We start from the raw sequence: 26,157 nt of genomic DNA, 5'->3' as shown, positions 1-26,157 counted from the left end.
TTCTTTCCCACGGTTGACGCCTTCCTTGATGCCCTCTCATGCTCCACTAGTAGAGTTTTAATTTTGGTCCCATTTTTCCAAACCGGGATTGCGGGGACTAAAACTTATCCTCTAAACTAAAAAATAATTTAAATTAATTCGAATCTAGAGCCTCTTGCCTCGGCGTAGCTTTCTTTCTTACCAACTCAACTATATACCACATGCGACAATGTCTTGGGTGCTCTTCTTTTGATTTCACCCATGGGAACCTTTGGTCCTGGGTAGGAGACGTTTACCAACCGAGACTAAAGGGTGGTTTTAGTCCCAAATTAATGTTATCAACCGGGATGAAAAGGTCCTTGTTGCATGTAAAATTTAGACCTGGGACTAAAAGAGCCTTTAGTCCTGAACCCCAACACAATCGAGACTAAAAGGTGCGAACCGAAACTCCTTTCTCTAACAGTGCTCCGAGCCCTCGTGCTCCTGTGCCCTAGCGACACAGTGGTTCCGCCTATCTCTGCACTGTCGCGCCATCACCCTCCTCGTGTCGGCCTCTCTGCACTAGCCATATCCGTGCTAATGCACCATAGGGGCAAATCAGACTATGGTCATGTTGGAACCCACTAGAGCGAAAGGTAGTTGGAAGAAGTTGGTTAGCTCCATAGTCCATATGTCGCTCACCTCTTGTGAGACTAGGTTTTCATGGCTCCATTTCATAAGTTGTTCCTTTTTCAACCATTTGGCAAAAAAAACAGTGTCAAACAGCTCAAAAGCTGCTAGAGAAGTTGTATCAAATGTAGCCTTAGGTCCTATTTGGATATAAAGTATTTTTGGAGTTTTAGAAAAATATCATGGTTTTGTGAAATACTTTAGTTTCAAAGTACCATGAAGTGTTTGGATGCAACAAACTTTATGGTTTCGAATACCATGGTATTGTTGAAACTGTAGTCTTTTTGGAGTTAAAATACTCCACTCTAGACCTTTTTTTTCCTTCTAAATCATTGTTTTGCACATCAATAATTCTAAAACTACAGTTTCTTTATACTATATATGGTTTTTTAATACTTTTTTTTTTGCGAAACTAAATGTCCAAACAAGGCCTTAGTATGTCCGTTGACTTACATGACTAAATTTCACGTACTAGCATGTAAAAGAGTTTCTGTTTCTGCAGCCTGCAGGCAACCAAATACAGTCAACTATACTGATCAAATCTAGATATAATAATACACAAACAACCAATCAGATATACTTATATCGCTATTAGGCATCTCGATACAGGCACTTGGGTTAAGCTGATGCATAAGCGTGCACTCCAGAATTCGCCAGCATCAGATCCAACCGCCAATCAGCATCCTAGAGAATTTTGTATTAACAAAAGAGTGAATATGGATGGATAAAATAACGAAAAGCTAACTCAAATTAGCGGGTGGAAAACCGTCGGCCCCCCGGATTCAACTCCCATATAGGTCCTCTGGCTACTTGCTGCTTCAAATCCAGCTGATCTGAGGAATGTTGACCCGACCGTAATCTGGGACAATCCTAACCGGCAAAGAGGGGAAAAATAAGGAAAGAATCGAATTAACCTAATCCAAACCTGAAAACCAGCTCCAAACGTGACGACAGCCTTGGACACGAAGATAATCCGAAGAGAGACCAGGCTTCCACGGCGAACTCCTTTTTGCGAGTCCGGGACGCAAAGCTGAGAAAACCCGTTTGTGTGTTTTTTTAAGCAAAGTGATCTTGCAATATAATATATGCGTGCATAAATCTTTTTCAGTATAATTTTTCTCATGGTTATCCATAGAACAGAGCAAAAAATAAAACAAAACAAAATAAAATAAAATAAAATAGAACGTCCTTGAAATTGCAGAATGGATAGACCTTATCTTATATTTTTAAGTAATATGTATATATATTTTTTAGTAAGATCTTCCTGTTTTTCTCAAGAGTCAAAACATAATAGATGTTTGTGTTTTGCTATTGGTTCAGAGGCGCAAGACTTTTTTCCAAGGACAGAAGCGTGCGTACCAAACAAACGACACGAACACTGATCGAGACTAAGGCCTTGTTTAGTTGGCGAAAAATTTTGAATTTTGCAACTATAGTATTTTCGTTTTTATTTAGTAATTATTGTCCAATCATAGATTAACTAGGTTCAAAAGATTCGTCTCGCAAATTATAGATAAATTGTACAATTAATTATTTTTTTATCCATATTTAATGGTTCATGTATGTACCGCAAGATTCAATATGACAGAAAATCTTAAAAAATTTTGGAAACTAAACAAGGCCTAAGACAATTCCTAGTCCTCGGAGCGACTCCTCATGCCTGTTTAATTGATCTAAAAACTCAAAACTTTTTAAGATTCTATATCACATCAAATCTTAAGGTAAATACATAAAACATTAAATATAGATGACAAACTAATTATATAGTTTTTCTATAAATTGTGAAACAAATTTTTTAAAGCTAGTTACTTTATAATTGAATAATATTTATCAAATAAAAATAAAAATATTATAGTATTAAAATCCAAAACCTTTTTGGATCTAAACAAAGCACTACATGGCTACATGAACTGGAACTGGAAGTCTGGAATTGACCGTGACCGATACCCACTTGGCATGGAGCGCCAATGAATCCAGCTGCGTCCTGAGGGTAAATGACTTGAAATGTGTGTTTCTCGGGTGGAGAGGCTTCCGCAATGCAGCAGCCCCAGTGGTGGTGTGCTGCCCTATATCCTCATCGGCAACTTGTTGGTTTGAGTCGAATCTGATTTGATAACTATTTACTGATATCTTTTTATAATAAATCCGCCAATTCAAATATTTTCTGGTGGGATCCCGGTAGCCGTCCGTCCGATAGACACAGGCTCAGCATAAGATGCACAGATAGAGGCGGAGGCGGAAAGCCGCCGGTCGATCGCGTGGACTTGGCCTTGTTCATTTCGCGAAAATTTTTAGATTTTGCTATTGTAGTATTTTTATTTTTATTTAATAATTATTGTTCAATCATAGACTAACTAGACTTTAAAAATTCGTCTCGTAAATTATAAATAAACCGCATAATTAGTTATTTTTTATTTATATTTCATGCTTCATTCATGTGCTGTAAAATTCGATGTGACGAAAAATCTTGAAAAATTTTGAGAAGTAAACGAGTCCTTAGCTTAGCTTATCCGTCAACAACCTCGCGACCCGGACTGTGTGGCGTTGCGTGGCGTCGCGTACTTGGCATTCGCAGCCGCGCGCACCTTGTGTGATCACCGAGTCGGGAGCGCGACACCGAGACTGACACCGGGAGCGCGGAGCGGGAGGCACGCAGCAACCCAGCAGAACACAACCGCGGGGCGGCCGCGCATGCGCTGGGAAGGGCCGGCAAAGGCAGAACACCTGTTTACCACTCGGCAACCTTATTCCGGCGGGCCTGACCACGGGGCACGACGCAAAATAAAAAGCGAGGCGGCGTCGCCCTCGCCCGAGCTCTTGTCGCGCAAAGCGACATGATTTCGATGCCACAGCAACAGCAAGCATGCTGCGCTGCATATGGGAGACGACAGCGTAGGGCCGGCGCCCTCTGGGTCTGAAGTAGGAATGAAAACGGATCGGATACGAACGGATATCACTGATATTATATTTGTTTTCATATTTTTGGTCGGATTCGAATTCGAATACGGATAATATCAACAATGTCGGATAAGATACGATTGGATGTCGACATCATAAATATACGATTTAAATATTCGGATACGGATACGGTATCGGATATTAAACATTCGAACTCGGATACGGACAGATCTCAACCCCTCTAAACGAATTCGGTCCCGAATACGGTCGGAAAATATCCGTACCATTTTCTTCCCTAGTCTGAAGGGAGGAAGAGGAATGATTGAGCGGGATCTAGAGTTTTTTTTTTTTTGACAAAGCGGGATCTAGAGTTGACTGCGGCGAGATAATTTGAGCGGTGCGCTGAAACAGGAGACTGCGGTGCGCGTTTGACTTGCACCGGCTCCGGCTGTAGTGTCTTCTAAGCCAAGTGTCGGCTAACTCTTTGCAGGTCTCATCCATGTCTTGCAGCAGTACTATCACTCTATCAGCTACCCCATCCGTTCCCTAAAAAATGTACCCAATCCATCCTAAATTATAAGACGTTTTACTCTTTGTACACTAAATTTAATCATTCGTCTAGCGTAAAATATCAAAAAACATTTTGCCGTGGCTTGGTTTATTAATAAAAGTTCTACAAGAATAATTTAAATTTAAATATGTTGGCATTTTTTTTAATAAGACGACTAGTCAAATTTAAAATTAAAAAAGTCAAATGACTTATAATTTGGGATGGAGGGAGTACCTATATAGAATTTAATCAGTCAAACTTGCTTAAATTTAATAGTACTAAAATTTATGTCTCCAGCTAGATTTACTATAAACATATATTTTATAATTAAATTAATAATATTTATCTTGCTATAAATGTTTGTAATTATTTTTATAAATTTTATCAAACTTTAACTATTTCTGAAAAAGTGAGAGTTGTATTGTTTTTAGAACAAGGGAAGTACTCTTTCAGTCCTTATATAATTTTTTTTTTAAAAAAGGGTCCTTATATAAAGTTAATTAAAATAATACAATTTAGTATGGAACCTACTCAAACCATTTTAGATTTTAGGTTTGACTCATTTTACTTAAACAAATCAATAAGTATCATATCAATTAAGTGTGGTTAGGTTCGTCATAGAATGCATGTTTATGGTGTATCTATTTGTGTCACGAATATTAATATTTTTGTATAAATTTAGTTAAATTTTAGATAGTCCGACTAAAGAGAGAACTAGAACGGTATTTGCACCCTAGCTTTGGGCTTTTGGGGCGTGTTTGGTTTGTGATGACCACGGCCTGGCTTGTATACCGTGGACAGGCTCGCTCTGGCCAAGCTCAGCAGGTGCTAGAGCATAAGCATGCGTGCAAGCTCGCTTCGTATGTTGTTTGGTTGCCTTCACATCTAGCGCAAAAAGTGATTTCTTGTGTTTGCACGCACTTCCATGTGCATGGCCAGTGCTCACGCTTGCACCGCTAGAGCCTGGCTCCCGAGAAAGGGCTGATTTCCACGTTCCTTGAGAGCCTGACTAAGAGAGCATCTTTGCATGCCCAGAGCGGGAGTGGAGAAGGAAACCAAATACGCCAAGCCTGCATCTGTTGGCCTAGTTCAAGCCTGACCAGGCAACCAAACGCGCCCTTAGTTTCACAATCCGAGTAATCTTCCTAGAGAAGTTGGTGGATTGCAACTATAGATCCACAAGAGAAGATATAAGATGATTCAAAATTTAATTATATAAGAGGGACCCGTATAATTGTTTATCGAGGAATGGGGTTTACCAAGAGGAAACCAAATTCTATCGTTTTGGTTTGATAGAAATTGCACAACCACGAAATATGAGTAGAAAAAAGAAAGATGTGAAACAGTGAAAGAGAAGTAAACCAAGGCCTTGTTTACTTCCCTGAAAAATTTGCAAAATTTTTCATATTCCCCGTCACATCGAATCTTTAGACACATGCATGGAATATTAAATATAAATAAAAATAAAAATTAATTGTACAGTTTGGTCAAAATTGACGAGATGAATCTTTTAAGCCTAGTTAGTCCATGATTAGATAATATTTGTCAAATACAAACGAAAGTGCTACAGTGTCGATTTCCCAAAATTTTTCGGAACTAAACAAGGCCCAAAGAAATTGGTTGGAATAGTTATTTGGAGTTTAGCAGATGCAGTAGGATGCAAGGAGAGAAGACAATAAAAAAAAACTATATGCTAGGGCCACGAATGAAGGTACATCACATTTTCAACCAGATCATTAAATACAAGGAAATTAAAGTTTGACGAAGTCGGAGTCCTGGGAAAGTTTGTCACTGCACAAAAAGAATTTCCTAGTCATACGATTGCATGCTGTACAACACGACCATGCAACTTTGCTCCTTAGCACGAGATGAAAATGCGCTTTTCCCCCGTTCCGTAAGAATTATCTGGAGAAATGGTCAAGAACAAATAAAGGTGAATGCGATAGGAAAAGAGAAGAAACAAAAAAGGACCTTTCTGTTGTTCAAATCAAAGAGTATAATTGCTTCCGAAGTCAGCTAGGTTCCTTGTACACGAAGAAGCGCTTAGAACCACCTCCAATAGAACAACACACAGACCACGGACAAAAAAAAAAAGGGAAACAAAAGAGAAAAGAATTCCTTGACAACCTATCTACCACAGTACTATTAATTTATGCCTCAGTGCAATATTAAAAGGAGATGGCTCATGCGTGTATTTGGATTCAGAATACCCTATCTACCACTAATACGAGGGTATCATATCTCTAAAGCTATTACTTGACAACCTATCTACAATTAATTTACACGAGGGGTATCATATATATCTAAAGCTAACCTGAATGGCTTACATGTGCAATGCGATCACAATCGAACAATCTACACAGATCAACTACCGTGAAATGAGGAAATTGAAATGGTGCTTAGAATTTGTAGATAACTAGGTCCCTGATCCTGACTTCCTGTTCCTGAGATAGCCATCGGCTCACCTAACACTCTAGACTAACCTCAGAATGTTTAGTGAGCTCGTTGTTTCCCTGGTGATGGAGATGGCAAGGAAGGATGGTGCAAGTCAGAAGAGGACAATGTCAAATAGTGTAGCACAGGAAGAAACCCTAATCTGAATATGTGATTATCATCACTAATTAAGGGGCAAGTAAAAGCATCAACAATGAGATTTGTATTTAAACATCTCTAGTTTGACATATTTACATATCGACTTGAATGACGAACAAAACCGTGGCTGCTACTTCCGCAGACAAGGTCTAGTCTCACTACATGTTAGGTGCGCATATACATATTGTGGGGGTTTGCCCATTATATATCCTTTGGTTGCTGAGACTTAAGATCTTTAACAAGGACGAGTATCATACATAACAAACAAGGAAATAGAAACAGTACCATCGAATGGTACCTCTAGAAGCAACACAGTCAGGGAAGAACCAGCTGCTAGTTTTCGTATGTCAGACTACCTTGCATATAGTGTCGTGTTCAGTCCAGGTGATCTTGTGCAGCACTTTTCCAGAGATGGCCACCCATCTTAGGACCTGGCGATGAGCAACCCCACCTGCTTAAGATAGTTTAGTATATGTTCCATGCTTTCATTAATGGCGGTAACTTACATTACCATATCATCGTCCAACAGCGAGAGTTTCAGGAGTTGAAACAGAAGCCAGTGTACTTGAGCTTTTTGGTAACCCTTCCTTTTCCACTTTTTTGAAGATAACTGATGTAGGTGACAAAATTCGTTTCCTTCTCTAGACCTGTAGGCTATGCATCCAAAAGTGAAAGAGATGGCTACAGCCTATAGGCTACAGAGAAAAATGCACCCCTACTGATTCTCATCAGTGGAATAATGGAACAGTGTGGCGATTTTGCTTCGCAAGAATATGCTAGATGTCCTCCTCTGCTACTGCTAGAGTCTCATGAATGTTCTGCGAAGACTTCTCCCAGACTAGGATCCCATATACATATTGTGGGGGTTTACCCATTATCCTTTGGTTGCTTGCCTGCGTAGCATAGCATGGTCCATAAGAATTCACCTAATTTCCTGATGCTGTCCCGGTCGAAACTCGGAAAGAATGCATAGGATATTTGGCAATTCGCAGCATTTCAACCGGTGCCGCAGACTTGTGATATGATTGTGACCTAATCGGTACAATTAATCCCAACAAGTTTTTGTAGCAAAAGCAAGAGGTGTTATCTAATGACGAAATATCGAGCTTTCAGAAGCACCTTAAGCAGAATCATTCTAAAAGCAGGGAATGAAAATGAAGTGTGCTACGAGGGCAAATGGCAGAAGAGCAGCACACGAACAAAGGAAGCAGAAAGGCCTCAATGAACTTCCACTTCCTCTGCAGTTCACACAATCTTTCAGCTTCCAGTATGCTTAGACACTAAGGTCCCTTTCCGTAACCTGTAAAGACGCCCAAAAAAGGGGGAAGTTGTGGATTAACAATTTTCGAGAGACACTGTCGATAATGCAACGATGCGCTGCGATTTTATTCTCCAGATTGATGAACACTTGTAGTGCATTCCAGCTAGAGAGAAGCTAGCAGCTCAAAACGCACCACTTGCATGGCCGGTTTTTGCTGCTCCGATCAACGTGCAATGTTCTCACTTCATCACCTGCATGGGAACAAAAGCGATGTGCAGATTTGAAGGGAACAAAAGCGATGTGCACATTCCCTCGAATACGAATTTCTGTCTCTTGTTCTCGTCTTGCTCTGGTAAGGAAAAGATAAGTGTTTATGCCATGTCGCCAGCACAGAAAAGTTAGCCTAGTCCCTGTACACACCGTAACACTTCGCGTATATTGTGATCGGTAGCAACACCTCTCGTCAAAGAACACCTGGCAAACACATAATCTGAACAAAGATGGCTCCCAGAAAAATAGACTTTGCGTTAATACATATCAGGAAAGGTGAATTAGCTTACAGCTGTTTGTCAAGAAGTTGAAATTTATAAGCTTTTAATATTTTATGAAAAACAAGTTGTTTACAAGATGCCAAGTTACATGACCAGTAGTTAATCAAAAGAGGTACAGAGTTGAAGACACAGTAACTAGCAACAGGGATACAGTGATCAAGCAGGAATGCTCCATGAGTCTTCCAAGTGGAACCTAAAGACATTCTTAACGCATAAATTCTACCTCGACAAGAAGGAAAGGCCCATGCAAGAGATTCCTTTCTTTTTGTCTAAATAAATCAAAAGTAGCATAAGTACACACTTAGCAGGCCTGCTTGGTCGGTGTAGTTTCTTCAAAATGCATGCAAAGAACTTGGCAAACACCAGAAAATAACAATCTTGCATACTTCGATAAGCCATATGGGTCAAATCTCTTTTACCTTGATACAGAATCAATTTGATTGCTGAAACTGTCAACATCACACAGAGGATTATATCTCCATAAAGCCAACTGACGGGGGCCAAAAGAACAATACTATGTAATTAGGTGTTTCAGTTCAGTCATAACTGACGGGGCCCAAAAGAACAATAATGTGTAATTAGGTGTTTCAGTTCAGTCATGTCTTCCAAAAGTAGTAGCAGAAGGGAATAGCAGAAATACTAGTAATGCAAATTACATGAGTCACCACGTAATACAAGCTACTAGATAGGATTAGTAACTCTGAATTGCAAGGAAGGGAAGACCATAATGAATTCAGTGACACATTGGAAAATATGCTTCACAGGATAGCTGCTAGACCCTCCTTTCTGACAGGCCTGTTCCCTGGAAATGATGTGCGGGATACATCAACAAGCGCCTTGAAGCTGTAAGGTTCATGCATCGACAGCTCTGAGAGCACCTTCCTATTGAGTTGGATGTTCTCCTTCATTAATCCATGCATAAAGTTGCCATAATTCACCTGATAGTCAAATGCAAGAAAGCTATGGGTACTTCAACAGTAAAATGCAAGGCAGATAGCATTGCGTTGAACTAGATGGTCTAACATTAGCATTATTATACATTCCCAACAAATGCCAGAATTCCATTCTTTTTGACAAGTTGACTGCAATAGATACATACCCCGTGCAATCGTGTACCAGCATTGATGCGCTCAATCCAAAGGGATCTCATATCCCTCTTCTTGTTACGCCTGTCCCTGTACGAATATTGCAAGGCTTTCTCGACCCTCTCCCTTGCTATCCTGATGCAATTCTTCGCCCTTCCTCTAAATCCCTTAGCCAACTTGAAAATCTTGCCCTTATTCATTTTCTAGTTACTGGATCTCCTGAATAATTTTCCCCCTTCCTGCAACATTGCAATAGATAGGGAAAGATATGTAAGCAAATAAGCAGCTTGAGTGCACTAACCCTGCAGTTAGGAATCTGTCCGAAGAACAAAATGGTAACAAGAATACATATGTGCTATTATAGCTTCATAAAAACGAATTAATACATTTCGTCGCTCTACAAACCATGTAATCCATGCCATCATATACAGCGTAATTTAATGACCGCGGCTTTAGAAAACTACTCCCTCCATCCCACATCCCAATTTATAAGTAATTTCAAGAATCTTGGAGAGTCAAAGCATCTTAAACGAGAAAATGAGATTCTATTGACAAAATGAGATTTAGACAATTGAGTTCATCAGCTAATTCATGGCCCCCAGAGAAAGAGGCGCACCCAGTGAAGTAAAGGGGTGTCACCCGATAATTTTTTACAAGAGACAGTTCGAGTTAGTAGGCATAATAAAATACATTAATACATGCATATACACTTACAATTAGATCAGATCCGAATACAAATAGTAAGTTAGTGCTTGGATGCTCGGTTTCGCACAGCGGAGAGGGCAGACCAATGGCAATCGGTGGCCGTACCTGTTGGTGCTCGCCGGCGAAGGGCCCGAAGAAGACCTGAGCACCTGGAGCAGGGCGGCGGCGACGGGCGGCGGAGCTCGCGCACGCTGACTCTGGCTTAACGCTCGCCGCTCGGGCTTACGCTTGACCTAAGCGCGAGTAGGCTGCTGGGCTGGGCTGGCCTTGTGCACACCTGCGGCCTGCGGGAGAGACAGCCCACGTACAAAATACAGTATGTCTTGTGGGCTAGCTTGTGTGCGATCACTGTATCAGGCCAGTACGCTCTCTTTTTGTTTTTTGTAATTACTATATACTCCCCCGTCCATAAATAAATGCACATTTCACTTCCCAAGAAGTCAACTAGAAATATATCAAATAATATCAATATTTGTATTTATAAATAAGTATATTATAAAAGTATATTTCACACTCAATCTAATGATATATATTGCATATAATAAATATTAATATATTTATATATATATATTTGGTAAAACTTAAAAATATTTAACTCCCTAGAAAATAATATGTGCATTTATTTGTGGACGGCGGGAGTACTTCAGAATACGTACAATACCTTTTTTAAGAAAAAATATGGAGATTTTTAATAGAGTATTCGTTTGCAATTTTTCTTGCACCACTGTGCTGCTGATTAGAACGAAATCTAAAAGTTTTTAAGTGATGCCAACTTGTGTTCTATATGTTAGAGCAACTTCAACAGTTTGGCAAATTGCACTTGGTAAATCTCTATTTTTGCCAAGTCTAAACCCCAAATGCCAAGTGGAAAAAAAAGACCTCTCCAACAGTGAGCTATTTGGAGTTGGCAAATTAAAATTTGGTGGCCCACATGTATGAATTATTTGGGCCGTTGTCGCGCCGTTTCACTTCGTCGCCGTTGCCCGGTCCATCGTACATGGTCGCCACGCCGTTTCACTTCTCCACGGGACGATCGGACTGCCAATCTTCTCCACGCGCGCGACCATCATGTTTATATCAGAGGAGATCAGCATGTCAGCTGCTGTTGTCGATTTGTTGGCCACACGCTGTCGTTGTTTGGCAGTGAACAAAACAAAAAGCAGCAGCTGGTGAACACGTTGCTGTCAGCACCTGATGCCTGCCTTGTCGAACTTCAGATAAGCACCTGATGCCTGTCACAGTTCGCGCGCGCGGGAGAACAGGCCACGGGCCGACAACCGCGATTTGCCAAGTCCTCCGAAGCGCGCATATATGCGCCGGTTCGGGGAGAATTTGCCAACCTTGGATTTTTGCCAAGTGATTTTGCCAACTTGTTGGAGGTGCTTTTTTGTGGTTTTGCCAAAAATCTCAATTTGCCAAGTGCATTTGCCAAACTGTTCGAGTTACTCTTAGTAGCTTATTCTATTTTTAGTGTGTAGCAACTCATGTTGAATTAACATATGTTTTTAAGTTATTTTATACTCTTTTTGTCTCTAAAAGCTTCAATTCATAGAATCCGTGTCACTTAAACTTTTGAAGTTTGACCAACTTTATAAAAAAAGAACATTAATATCTATGACATAAAATGAGTACCTTGTGCAAATATATATTCTATGATAAATCTAATGATACCAATTTGGTACTATAAATCTTAGCATTTTTTTATTAAAATCTAGTCAAGTTAAAACGGTTTAACTTAAGACAACTCTAAGAATTGAAGCTTTCAGAGAGACAGAGGAGTATTAAGTTGGATGAGTATTAACTACTTACCAGAATGTCTAAATGGCTGGTCGTGTTTTCTAGACAAAACTGACCATGTACGCTAGACCGTACCCTTTTGTACTTATGGATTAGCAGGTGGTATAATTTAAGGATCAACAGGGGCATGTTAGGGATCAGCAGGAGAGCATATATATAATCATGGATACCGATTAGGGTTGCAACGGTTGTTCCATATTGAATCATCAATTTTTGGTTACCAATTTATACCACATATTGAGGGAATATTTGGTCAGTAGATAACACTAGTACAAAAAAAGCTCTATGCCGGCAGTAGAGATTTTTTTTATACACAATTTTAATTAAAAATGCCTGTGAAAAGGAATCAGCGGGTCTGATTCAAGAATCGCCAGTGGAAACACAATTTCACTAACCAGTAGAAATGGTGTATCTTTACTAACTGTTTTATTAAGTGAACCGCTAGTGAAAATTGATTTTTACAGACAGTTTTCTTACTAAAACCGCCACTAGAAATGGGCTATTTTTACAGGCAGATTTCTTAAGAAACCGCCACTAGAAATATGATTTTTAGGGGAGGTTTCTTAAGAAAATTGTCTGTAAAAATATTTTGAAATTGATTTTTTTGAGTTTTTCAAATGACCTCGTATGAAAAAACCATCAAAATGAAAGTTGTAGATCTTGAAAAGTTATGAATCTTTGTAATTGATATATTTTTCATTTGAATTCTTGACATCGAAAACTACGTTTGAAGCTGACAAATTTGAAATTCAAATTTTGTAAATGATCTCGGATGGAGAAACTACCAATATAAAAGTTGTAGATCTTGAAAAGTTATGAAACTTTGTAGTTGACAACTTTTTCATTTGAATTTGTTTAGGGTCTAAAAGAATCAATATATGCTCGATTTATGATAATATGTGAGGAACCAAACTCTAATATAGCCACAAGTGAGTGATAGGTGGAGTGCACAGGAGGTTATGCGTGAGAGCGAGGTCTCGGGTTGAAATTTTCCAACCGCGAAACATACGATTTTACGCGAAAAATGTACCACTTGCGACTTCAACTCCGTCAGGCGAGGTGGCTAGGCAGTGGGCCTTCCCTAAGAATAAGTTGTCTTAACTGAATCGCCATTAAAAATCTATTTTCACAGACAGTTGTCTTAGCCGGTCCTCAGTTAACCGCTAGTAACCGCTTAGCACTGGTGGTTGTGAGAAACGTCAGTAGAAATATGCTTACAACCACCAATGTTGAGATTCTATGTACTAGTGTAACCTCGTCTCCTATGTGTGCTTATGTCTCTTAATCAAATATGAGGACCCCCACCTTATATGACCTCGAGGCTGGAGGAGACTTGGTTTGATCTAACAACATTTTAGAGCCAACGACTCTCATCATCATCAACAACAACATCAAAGCATGAGGTCTTAGAATCTACTCCCTCCATTCCAAATTATAAGACATTCCAAAGATCTTGGATAGTCAAAGGATCCTAAGTTTGACTAATTTTATATGATAAGACAATAATATTTATGATACCAACTAAGTATTATTAGATTCTTCATTAACTATATTTTTATAGTATACATATTTGGTGTTATAAATTTTTGTAATTTTCTCTATAATTTTAGTTAAATGTAAAATGCTTTAACTTTTTAAAGTTCTTAGAATAACTTATAATTTGAAATGGTGAGACTTGGTTGCTCCTGGAAACTGCCTAACCAGGGCAACAATGACATGTGTCCGATTTCCATGGTATAGAGTCAGATCGATCAGTCTAGCATGGCTCTGTGGTGAGGGCGTGTTTTGTAGTATACTCGATATGCTAATTAAAAAAAAAGATTAAAACAAAATGACCCCGTAGTACTATATATATGTTCACCCACCTTATCAGTATACATATTTGTAAACTTTATAAACAAGGTATATATGACATATACATGCGAGATCAGCAGTATTGGGGAGGCAGGCACATTTTTTTCTCCTTTTCTTCCCCCTTCCAGTTGGTTACTTTACACTTTACGTTTGTACTCTCTCGTGTAATACTATCTACAGTACACATATCACATATGTAGTTGTGCATTAGGAGTATATATATTATTATGTTTGTCTGCTTGACCTTTTGGTGGCCGTGCCTGTGTATATGTATTATTGTACATAATAATGACCAGAGGCAGCTTCGGTTAGAACTGCGAGAGGAACTGGAGCTGCTTGAGGATGGGGCTGAGCGCTTCCATGAGCTTCTCGCAGGGGTGGTTATGGACGCCCTCGTAAGTAGTGACCACGATGCTCGTGTCCTTGGCCAGGCGCTGCACCTGTTTCTTCACATTGCACGTATGGTGGGTGCACCGGTAGTAGCTCCTGCATGCATGCATGTATCAGCAGCGGCGGCCGTTAGTTTTCAAATCGTTTTAGATAAAATGATTTTTACTCAAGTGACTCGACTCTGTGTACATCATGTATCAACATATAGCTTCCCCGTGCATGTATCAACACCGGTAGTAGCTTTATTGTATTTAATGATTTAAATAAAAAATAAACAGGATAAAGTTTGAGATCTTTTCATACACTATATATAACTTTGGTTTGGATTATCCATCCAAGACTGTTTAAAAAAATCAAAGTATTTGTACTAGTAACTAGCTTAAGACAACTATCAATGCAAACATACCTATGCTGGCGGTTTTCTTAAAGCTACCAGCAATATATATTCTATTTTCCACTGGTAGTTTTCTTAAGGCTGTCGGTAGCATAAATCTAAGATTTACACTGCCAGACCCTTAAGCCAGTCACTGGTATAGATATGTTTACACTGACAGTTCGTAGTAATGTGCTCATACTTTTGTTTCTATTGGTGTCTGTCCTTTATGAACCGCCGATGAAAAAAATGGGAGGCATTGTAAAAAAAATGTTTATGTACTAATGGCATGCATATGTTGCATGCTCTATTCCTCTATGAAAACCATTAAAAAAGCGTTTATGTACTAATGGTATGCACACATTTTTTTAACCAACATGGCATGCATAAGTTGCATGATCTATTGCTCTATGAAAACCATTAATACTTTCTTCTTTAAAAATTATTAATTTTAGCTTTATGCTACATCAAACTTATTGAACTTTAATCAAGTTTATAGGAAAATGCTCAACAGCACCTATGATACTAAATTAGTTCCATTAAATTCTTCCCTCTATGAAAACCACTAATACTTTCTTCTTTTGAAATTTTAGCTTTATGCTACATCAAACTTCTTGAACTTTAATCAAGTTTATAGGAAAATGCTCAACAACATCTATATATATGATACCCAATTAGTTCCATTAAGTTCTTTCCTCTATGAAAACCAAATCTTTTGAAATTATAGTTAATTTTAGCTTTATACTACATCAAACTTCTTGAACTTTAGTCAAGTTTATGGGAAAATGCTCAACAACATCTATGATACCAAAATAGTTCCATTAAACCTACGTGAGTATGTCTTGATAGGCCATTTATTTGAATTTGTAGATCTTTCTTTTTTGGTGGAACAATGGTTTTATCCCACCCCAGAATTTTATTAAAATTAAATTTATAGACCATAATAGATTTTTCTATAACCTAGCTAAAGTTTAAGAAGTTTGACTTAGTACAAAGCAAAAGCAAGCAATAATAATTTAAAATGGAGGAAGTACATGGCATCACAAGTAGTGTCTCTCCAGGCCATCGACTAGCTATAGATGAACCACATGTGTACGTTGTCATTTTAATATGCATGCGGACAAGCAAGTAGATGTGTAGATAGAAATTTGGCGAACAACAATACTAGGCGGGGGTTTAAATAGACACGAATTACACACACGGCTTAGCGCACACACTGACACGCGCGCGCGCGCGCGACCGTACCCATGCTGCCATGCAAATTAGTTCGGCAGCGTTGAACCTCCATTAATTTGTTTTCTAAATTGTACTAATTTGCATGGAATTAGAGATGATGCAACTGATGACCTGATGACACTTGAATGCATGCATATATGCAAACATGCATGCCCGTCGAAACGCATTCGTTACATGCATGCACACATGTGCAGTGCAAACAAATATTTCAGCAAGTTCGGGCCTGTTTGGTACAGCTCACAACAGCTTCGTGACCTGTTGTGAGTTGTTTTTTTTTGCCAAACACTTATTTCCAAAACAGCTTTATAGGTGAAGCTGTTTTTCCCCTTCTCTCACAAAAATATAAGTTGGATGAAGCTGGAAAAAAGTAGCTTATTACACATTCTCCCTCATTTCTCTCTCTCAACTATGTATGAAGGAGTTGGTGAAGCTATTTTGCCAAACACTTTTTCCAAAACAGCTCAGTTTCATCTAGAAAGTCACTCATGAAGCTATTTTCTAAAAAAACAGCTTTACTAGTTGAGCAGTGCCAAACAAGTCCTTCCTATATGCAATTTATGAATGCAATAATTGATCCACGTGTGTGCATGGATGCGCCATGCATGCATGCGCCCGACCCCGATCAAGGTCGGCGGCTATGCAATGCATGCATGCATGAAATGATTGAAAAACGAAAACATGGAGAAATCGAACCTGGGGTGCTCGCTGTTCTTGACGGCCTTCTGCCCGTACTTCCTCCACCGGTAGCCGTCGTCCAGGATGTCGTTGACGCTCCTCGTCTGGAACGCGAACCGCGGCCTGCTCGCCTTCTTCTTCCCAGACCTCCCCGCGCCGCCGCCGCCCTTCGCCACCACCTTCTCCTTGCTACTACTGCTACTCCCTGCGTCGCCGCCGTCGTTCTCCCCGCTCTGGTCCAACGGCTCCAGGGGCGGTACTTGCTGCAGTAGTCCCGGCACGAGCTGGGGCCCCATCAAGCTGGCCTGCTGGAGCAGCGCCGACCAGTCCACCATTGGCGGGAGAATCATCGGCGCCGCCACCGCCGCTAGCTGATCAGGCCCCAGACCCAGAGGAGGAAGGTCGTCGTTATTGCACGCCGACGACGACGGTTGCTGCTGGAGCGCTGTGATGAGGGTACTGTGCTGGTCCTCCGATGGCGGCGGCGGCGCATACGGCGGCGACGGCACGGCGAAGTAGGGGAAGCTGGGGAGCGCGTGCGACGACGACGACTCGTCTCCTTGGAGATGCTGGTTCTCCATTACTGCCTGCGTTTGCTTCTTCTAGCTAGTGGGACGTGCCGACGTCGTCACGTGTGTAGGCGCCTTTGAGAGTTGAGACAACATTGTCTTGTGATTTATAGAAGGATCGGATGCAACTCATCACCAGATCACAGGGACAACGTACGGTCCTTGCAGAGCTAGCTGAAGTGTGAGTGAACGAGAAGGCACCAGGAGATGAGAGAGGAGATTTAGTTGGGTAAACGTGCACGCGCAAAGCCTGCAGAGAGAGAGAGAGAGAGAGAGAGGGAGAGATGATCGAGCAAGTGAGCAACCATATATATCTCAACTACCCCTGATGCTGGAATGCTGGTGGCTGCTGAATCCGTTCAACCGCCCCGTCCGCCCGGCCCCCGGCTTCCGATCCGGCCCGCCGATGCATGGAGGCTTGCTCCAGACTACTGCCGGGGCGGCCGGCCCTTTATCATAAAAAAAAATAAAAATAAAAAGGAGATGATGAGCAGCTAGCGCACGTTTCACGGCGGAGTAGTAAAGCTGAATAATGAAACGGCCCTGGCGTACGTTATATATATTCTCTGTCTCGTTACTTTGGAGCAAACAATGATCGAGTGCGTACGTACGTTTCGTCGTCGTTTTTCCTTTGGAACACAGCTTTTCTTGATTCGTGCAGCTTAGTTGCAGTTCTATATATGCATTATATGCAATGCAAAGCGATGGAATAGAAGCATCCATTCTGTCTTTTTTTTTGTGCGTGGACTGGTAGTTCGTGTTTGGTGAGGCGCCGCACGGGCGCACGCATATATGTGTCCTTCATTCAGTCCTTGCCTAAAAAAGGCATGTGAAAACCAGAATCTGCAGGCATTTTTTGCCTACCAGGCTTCCAACCAAATAGTTTTTGAGCTACCTAGCTTATATCGATCTGTACTGATATAGATACGACCTCGTATACTCTCGTCATCCCAAATTATAAGTCATTCCAAGAATTTTGGTTAAAAAATCTTAAATTTGACTAAATTTGTATGATAGGATAATAATATTTATAATATTAATTAAGTATTATTAGGTTCTTTATTAATTATATTTTTATAGTATATTTATTTGATGTCATAAAATTTTGTGGTTTTTCTATAATTTTAGTTAAATTTGAGATGTTTTAACTTTTCAAGATTCTTTGAATGATCGCATTGTCATCAAGAAGCTACAACAAAGATGAGTACTTATATGCAAGTACACATATTATATACTGTACATATAGCTAGTCCGATCCGATGCTGCGTGCTTGACGAGAGACGACGACGTCGACATGATTACATAATAGCAGCAGGGGTTTACGTGTCCCGACAAACCAGCGCTCTGTGTTACACGACATCTAGGACAGGTACGAAATCCGTTGGAAGTGACCGTGTATCACTATTATATTGTTGCTCTCCGTGATGTATGCGCACATTATTAATGTATTTTGCATTTTTGCTCGATGACTTATATGAATCCATGTATCGAGGCTTGAAACTGTAATCAAACGCCAGACGATCGAGATGAGCAGGGGCGGAGCCAGGATTTGAACATAGGGGGGCCGTGCAAACCAAGAACAATCATGTGTGTCAAAATATTACATGACAAAGGTGTACATAGCACCAAAATAAACGTTTGTGTTGCGATGCAAAAAAAGCAGAAAAACTAAAAAAATAAAAGAAAAATTTAACTAGTCTCAAGCCTCTAACATTCACCTGATCATTCTATTTCTTTGTCCAGGAAAAGAATCACAATAAAAACAAGTAGTTAAATAGGGGCAAAATTAATTAGTACTAGATCCTAACATCAAATGACAAACAATCAGTTACATATCATTTAGTCTTAGACAAAACGATCACTTAAACAGGTAAAACGGTTATTTAAATAGAAGGTTAAACAGAAACACCATACCACTGTTAGTGTTTAAAAGTTGAGTACAACGGGCTAAATGACCGTTTAGAGTTTAGACGAATATTGATAGAAGCACAGGAGATAAGAAAGATAATAGCAAGACTAATGCTAAATAATATAGATCCCATCGTTGGAGATCAATCAGAAGGATTAAACAAGGAAAACGGTGATTTTCAATTAACTAGCTAATTAGAGTGTGTGGTAGGAGACAAACTGATGTTTGATAGGTAAAAGATACGAAGAAAATATTAGAAAGATCTAGATTCTATTTGTATAAGAAACTATTAGAGATTAATATAAAATAAGAATAAAAATCTTAGTACAGATAATATCATTAACTAGCTAATTAGATAATTAAACATCTAATCTATATGGTGTATTAAGGGAGTTATGGGAAGGTTGGGGGGTGCCAGGCCCCCCTCAGCCCCCCCCCCTTCCCTCCGCCACTGGAGATGAGAGAGGATAGTCTTTTCTTACAGGACCACAATCCTAAATTACCTTGAGTGCCTAAAACCACAAAAAAAAAACCTAAACCCTCAAGCAAAGTTCGTCAAGGATAGAAGATAAGAAAAAAAATATTTTTGTTGGTGGTTTTGGCAAAGAAAAATACATATCAATGATAACCCTCTCTCGTGCATCTCCTGGGAATCAAACGTGTGACCAGGGTCCAGGGGCGTCCTCGATCGGGCCGTACGGATTGTGCAACTAGACCTCTAAAATTTATACATTATAAAATTTACTAAGTATCCTAAGTATGTATACTTAATTGTAGTCTTGTTTTAATTAGTAAATCAGTCAAGCTCAATTAATTAAAACCTGAGGATACAAGACCACTGCACTCAATGTAACTTGTGATTAGGTGAATTATTCTTTTCTTTTGTATCCACTTTATTTAATCTTGCAATGAATATTTGAGATACTAAAGAATTTTAGATGTAAAAAGTTTGAACTAAAAGGTTATAGATCTCGTCAAGTACTACAGCTTAAGGCTTAGTATAAATCTTCATCTGAGGCCATTTGGAAAAAATAAAAAAATGAATGTTAAAGCTCTGAGAATTTCCTTGGAGGTTTCTAATTAATATATGAATTACCTTGGCAGTTTCGGACAACACTCAAGGAATTACGAATTACACTGGCGGTTTTGAATAGCGTCCAAGGAATGAGCAATTACCTCAGCGACTTGAAATAACATTCAAGGAAAGACCCATATTCCTTATAGATTACTTCAACCTCTAAGGAGTATATATTTTCTTGAGAGTTCAGTAACACTGTTCTTGGCAGTTTTGTTTTGACTTTCATGAAATTTCCTAGCACTCAAGGTAATTCAGAATTATGGTAGTGTTACATTCCAGAATCCAGAGCATCAAATTAGACTTTTGAAGGATTCCAATTCTAGATGTATGTTCCTTCTAAGATAATTGACATATAAAGTGAATTATAGACATTCTCTCATCAGTTCAATTTTTTGGCTAGCTGATATATGTACCTAATACTAGAGACTGATAGATAATGTCTTGGGTTGAAATATGTACATAATTTCAAACTCTTGAGTTGAGGAGCATACATATATGTATGCTTTTTTTTTTGCATTATTCCATGTCTAAGGGCTGAGGGAGCCTCAACGTTAGGAAACGTAAATAATTGCACTCGACTTCTATTTCCAAGTATAAAGCCTGAGGGACCCCTGCGTTGGGGAAGCACATTTCAATAAAAAAATACGTTTTTGAGGGGAGCACATTTTTCTAACACCTTAAGTTTTTTAGTTGAACTAGTCGGAGCATGCAATTCAATAAAGACAAAGGATTGTACTGTATGGCACTCCTTTAGATTCTAGGGCCTTGTTTAGTTCCCGAAAATTTGGGCCGAAATGCAAAAAAATTTGCAATTTGGCCTTTTGGAAGTAAACGGGCCCGAAATTTTTTGGGCCAATTTTGTAGGCCGAAACGGCGGCTCTAGCAGCCCAATTCCAGGGCGCGGTCGTTCTTTACTCGGGCGCCGCGTGAAACCCTAACCCTTCCGCATTCGCCCACCCGCCGCGCACACCGCCCGCCGCGACGCTCTCCTCTCTCGCGTTCCTTCCCTCCGCCGCCGCGACGCTCTCCTCTCCCCCCGTTCCTTCCCTCCGCCGCCGCGAGGCTATCCTCTCCCTCCGCCGCGACGCTCTCCCCTCCCTGCTGCACACATCCACGCCCAAACATCCACGGCCGCCCGCGAGCGGTGTTTGACGCGGCCACCCGCACGAACCCTAGCCCTGCTCTCCTCCGTCGCGTCCGTGCTCCACCAGTAGATCCACCCTTCTCGTGTACTCTCCTCGCCTGTTCCTTGCGAACCATGGCCGGGCATGGCAGCGGCGGCTTCGACGGCGAGCAGGGTGCCTTCAACCGGAGCCACAACAGTGGATCTGGGGCCGGCGGCGTGACACGGGACTTCTGGGGCTCCTCCGGTCCAAGCCCCTTCGGCTCAGGCGCAGGTTCAAGCTCCTACCCGAACCCGCACCTAGGGTTCGACGGCCTGGACATCAACGCTGGCGAGGCATGGGCGCCAGAAGACGTGGACGACTACCCCGAGCATCTCCGCGGCAGCAGGGACCTCATGCCGCCTCCCGTTCGAGCTCCGTCGGTCGGCGGTTCGCGGCGTCCGTTGTTCCGCCCGCCTCGGCAAGCGCCATCAACTCAGCCTTCACCCGACGACGGCTTTGGCGGCCGGCTGTCGCCTGACGGGGGCAGCAACCCCCGATCTGCACGCACGCCATCACGAGGCCGAGGACGCGGTCACCGCGCACACGCATCGGCCGGGAAGGTACAAAACACCCTGCCCCATCTTTGTAAATGTTGCATGTTGTATACTAGTACTAGTAGGAAACGCGCGGCGAGATGTACCACTGTCCCAGAATGTAATTGTATCTCTATTTTGTATGAACTTAAATTTTTGGTTAACCTGCCTTTAACACGGCAGTCGAAATTGGTGCTGGTTCTGCTGAATTATGCGGAACACATGCCCTATTAAAAGTACTTACGTGGAAATTTTCTTTTCTTTCTATTTTTAAATGATTTACTATGGGTGCATATAGGGTGTATTTGGTTATTTGCATTAGTTGTCCTACAATTAAACCTTATATAGTACTAGCTAGTATAAAGATATGCAATGTCTTGGAGTGTAAATTGCATTTGGTAAAATTGTAGTATTTGATTGCTTACATTGTGTTGTTTTTATCAGAGGTTTTATTTATGTTTGTATTAGAGGTGACGCGTTTTTATATAAACATTAATTATGGAAATCTGAAATGTTCAATATGATTCAATCTTGAATTTACTTTTAGGATTTGAATGTTTGTCCGATATTGCACTACATTATCTATTGCATTGTCTGCTCTATGGTTGAACTGCATAACAATTGTCTGTCTAGTCTTCAGTTTTGTTGTGTGCATCAGTCAGAATACTACAACTTGAATCAAAGAATTAATTTTCCTTTGAAATGTAAAATTACTGATCAACTCTGTGATTCATCACTCAATATACTGTAGGAGAAACTGATCAGCTCTGTGACGTGCCATTCACTATTTATCCGTATACCATAAGCATCAGTTCTTCATTTATTTGCTGCACATTCACCAGTTATCATCGTCAGCCTTCATCTACAGTTATCCATTCATCTTGACTGCCGTGTTGAAGGCAGGTTAACCAAAAATTTAAGTTCATACAAAATAGAGATACAATTACATTCTGAGACAGTGGTACATCTCGCATAAACAACTTTGCTTGAAAATGATGTAGATGTCATGGGTGTGGATATACGTGTAGATATTTCTGTGCATATGAAAACATCATTATTCACACAGATTAGTATACACGGTATTCATAGTCAGAAAAGCCGCAGTACTTTCAGGCAATGCTTTTGTCGTATTGTGTTCCTTAACAAAGACGAAAGGACAATCTTAACGGAAGATCATACAAAGAATGATTTATTTTTGTTTACCTCCCAGTCTGAGATCTGCAGCCATTTCAGAGTCTTAGATTTGCAATCATCTTGCCAGTCATGAGTTCTCTTGCTTAAGTTTATCATCATGAGCATTCCGGGTTGCAATCAACCTGTTTTGTCACCTGTTTTTGTTGTGTTGCCTGACATCCATTTATGTCCACCAATATTTGCGGTGTGTTGAATTTTATTAGTTATCCCATATGTTTCTAATGAAATAGCAAATCTAAGAATTCATGGCACAGTGCATGTTGAATTTGCCGTCATAGTCTTCTGCAATGATGACATTACGTTATTCATGTTATATATAATTTGTGCTCTCGGTTATCACGGTTTAGGTCCATAAGAGCAAAGCAAATTGGACAACTGATAACCTAACCAAGTACTGCGAGTGCTATGTTCTAGAGATGCACTATGGGAATTGCCCTGGAGGCCAGATGAACAAATTTGGCTGGAAGGGGTTGAGCAGTAGGTACTATGCTGCCACAGGTTTGCTGCACGATAGGGAACAATTGCAGGGCAAGCAGAGGACCCTTAAGAAGCTGTGGAGGTTCTGTAACCTTGCACGTACTCACACTAGAGTTAACATAGATGCTGACGGGTTCATCCAGGCTACAGACAAGTGGTGGAACGACAACGCTACGGTATGTGTCTCATGGACTATACATTGGAATTCACTTATACAGCTCCAACAATATGTAACTGTTGCACTGCCTGCAGGAATCCGAGTTCATGAAGATTAGGTCAACTGGACTGCCTCCGTACTTAGATCAGCTTGATCAGATGTTTGCCGGGAACACAGTGGACGGCTCCTCATCGTACGTTCCAGCTGCTGGTCCAACAACTGAAGTCCAAGAAGTTTCATCTGATGACGAAGGAGCGGATGAGGAGGACACCCGTACCCCTATGAGCCTTGGGACCAAAAGGACAGGAAGCACTAGCACAACTGCAAAGAGCCCCAACAAGAAGACCAAGAACACATACGCGAGGGTCATGAACCAGCACATGAACTCGCATTTGGAGCTTGCTAGAGAGAGGCTGGAGGTTCACAAGAATGCCCTTCAGAAAAAAGCACATGATAAGGACGCCGCAAGGACAGCTGTGAACTGGAAAATAGCTGAGTGCTCTAGGATTGCTGAGCATGAGCTTGGCATTTCTCGAGACACGCCAGCCCTGTTGGACGGACTCCTTGCTCTGGCAGAGAATGAAGCACAGATGGATTTGTTCCTTTCGTCAAGTGAGACAGTAAGGATACGAATCATCCAGAAGCTCGCCAGCAACCCTCCGCCGGTGGACCCCTAGAACACCTTCCATCTAATGCATGTAGCAATGGCGCCGTAGTTCCACTGACAGTAGTTGCAATGACAGTGTAGAACCTTTTGCTGGAGATGAGGGCCGATGCTTTTGGTTTAGGGTTGTATGTTGTAGTGCGTACGTGTGTGTGGTTTTATTTCTTTCTTTTCAAGAACTATGAACTCTATGTTGTCATTTGTTTGGAAAGACCTTTGAATGTACTAATTTGTTTGATCACCAATCTTTGTTGCATTATGAATTTGTATGTGCTACTATGCTACTTTTGGGCCATTCTGGTAACCTTGATTGTGTTGTACCATGTGCTGACTAGTCTGTGCTGTAATTGTGGCAGGCTAAGATTTCTTGGTATGATGCACGAAGGGAGGAGTTGCTGCAGCAGTTGGAGAAGGAAGAAGATGAGTTGCTGGATGAGATGATGGAAGATGCTGAGGAGGATGAGTTCATCTTCGGTATGTACCAATATGCAATGCACATAGACAAGTACATGTGTAGAGCTGACTATAGAGTTCCTAAAATGAGTGGCATTGAATGGGTTCATGCTAAGACGGCCAGTGAGAAGTCATGTAACAACATGTTTAGAATGACCCCTACAATGTTCTTTACCTTGCATGAGCTTTTATGTGCTAAGTACGGTCTCAAATCGACTACCAAGTCGACTTCTTTTGAGGCTCTAGGCATGTTCTTGTGGATGGTTGGGGCACCACAGTCTGTTAGGCAAGCTGAGGACAAATTTGAGAGGTCTTTGGGGACTGTGTCAAAAATGTTCAACAGAGTCTTGAATAGCCTTGTGCAGCTAGCAGCAGACATCATTAAGCCAGTTGACCCAGAGTTTAGAACACTGCATCCAAGGCTTACAAATCCTAGGTTTTATCCACATTTCAAGGACTGCATAGGGGCCATAGATGGGACTCATGTCCAATGTGTAGTGCCAAATGACATGTTTGTTCAGCACTTGTGCCGCAAGGGAATCACTACACAAAATGTCATGGCTTGTTGTGACTTCGACATGAGGTTCACCTTTGTGAATGCTGGTTGGCCTGGATCTGTTCAAGACATGAGAGTGTTCAATGACTCGACAACAACATATAGCGCTGTGTTCCCACATCCACCTCAAGGTAGTGACTATTTGATACACATGACTGATTGTAATACTTGATGACACTGTGCCTAACTGATTGTCTGTTGATGCAGGGAAATACTATCTCGTGGACTCGGGCTATGCGAGCAAGCAGGGGTACCTAGCTCCTTACAAAGGCAACAAGTACCATCTGCAGGAGTTCCGTGACGGGCCCGAGCCACAAGGTAAAGAGGAAATCTTCAATTATGCACACTCTAGCCTTAGAAATGTTATTGAGCGGGCATTTGGAGTTTTGAAAATGAAGTGGCGCATGTTGCAAAAGATCCCTCCATACGCACCTCACAAGCAATTGAAAATAATTGTTGCATGTATGGCCCTGCATAATTTTATGAGAAGCAGTGGCATAGCAGATAAGCACTTCCATAGGTGTGACAATAATGAGAACTATGTGCCGCGACAAGCGTATGAGAATCAGCCACCTCCTGAGGTTGTCGAAGATGGTCCAAACCCGATGGCTGCATTCCGTGATTCGCTTGCTTATGCTATGGCAACTGGTTCGTAAAACTGTTGTGATTGTTCACAGGTTTGTTTATTTGATTATTGCGGTTTGTGAGTATAGATTTACGACAGTTTTGAATTCATGCGAGTATCTGTGAATGTTTGAGGACATATATGAGCTGTGATGTTTACTG

At 40.9% G+C, this 26,157-nt stretch overlaps 3 protein-coding genes across 3 annotated transcripts; all 3 read right to left on the bottom strand.

The window, feature by feature from the left end:
• Nucleotides 8,992–10,542, bottom strand: LOC8062138 (50S ribosomal protein L20). The gene is made up of 3 exons (XM_002456261.2): nt 10,396–10,542; nt 9,600–9,824; nt 8,992–9,438 (listed from the first exon to the last, which is right to left on the bottom strand). The coding sequence occupies exons 2-3, from the start codon at nt 9,783–9,785 to the stop codon at nt 9,259–9,261; spliced, it is 366 nt and encodes a 121-aa protein (XP_002456306.1). The 5' UTR covers nt 9,786–9,824; nt 10,396–10,542; the 3' UTR covers nt 8,992–9,258.
• Nucleotides 13,924–17,423, bottom strand: LOC8075540 (WRKY transcription factor SUSIBA2). The gene is made up of 2 exons (XM_002456260.2): nt 16,634–17,423; nt 13,924–14,427 (listed from the first exon to the last, which is right to left on the bottom strand). Exons 1-2 carry the CDS (start codon nt 17,194–17,196, stop codon nt 14,250–14,252), a joined length of 741 nt encoding a protein of 246 aa, XP_002456305.1. The 5' UTR covers nt 17,197–17,423; the 3' UTR covers nt 13,924–14,249.
• Nucleotides 21,051–21,431, bottom strand: LOC110433746. Its single transcript, XM_021456303.1, has one exon. The coding sequence runs from the start codon at nt 21,429–21,431 to the stop codon at nt 21,051–21,053; it is 381 nt and encodes a 126-aa protein (XP_021311978.1).

The sequence above is a fragment of the Sorghum bicolor genome, chromosome 3 (assembly GCF_000003195.3).
Source record: "Sorghum bicolor cultivar BTx623 chromosome 3, Sorghum_bicolor_NCBIv3, whole genome shotgun sequence".
In the NCBI taxonomy this organism is placed as follows: Eukaryota; Viridiplantae; Streptophyta; class Magnoliopsida; order Poales; family Poaceae; genus Sorghum; species Sorghum bicolor.
This window is presented reverse-complemented; position numbering and strand designations above follow the sequence as displayed.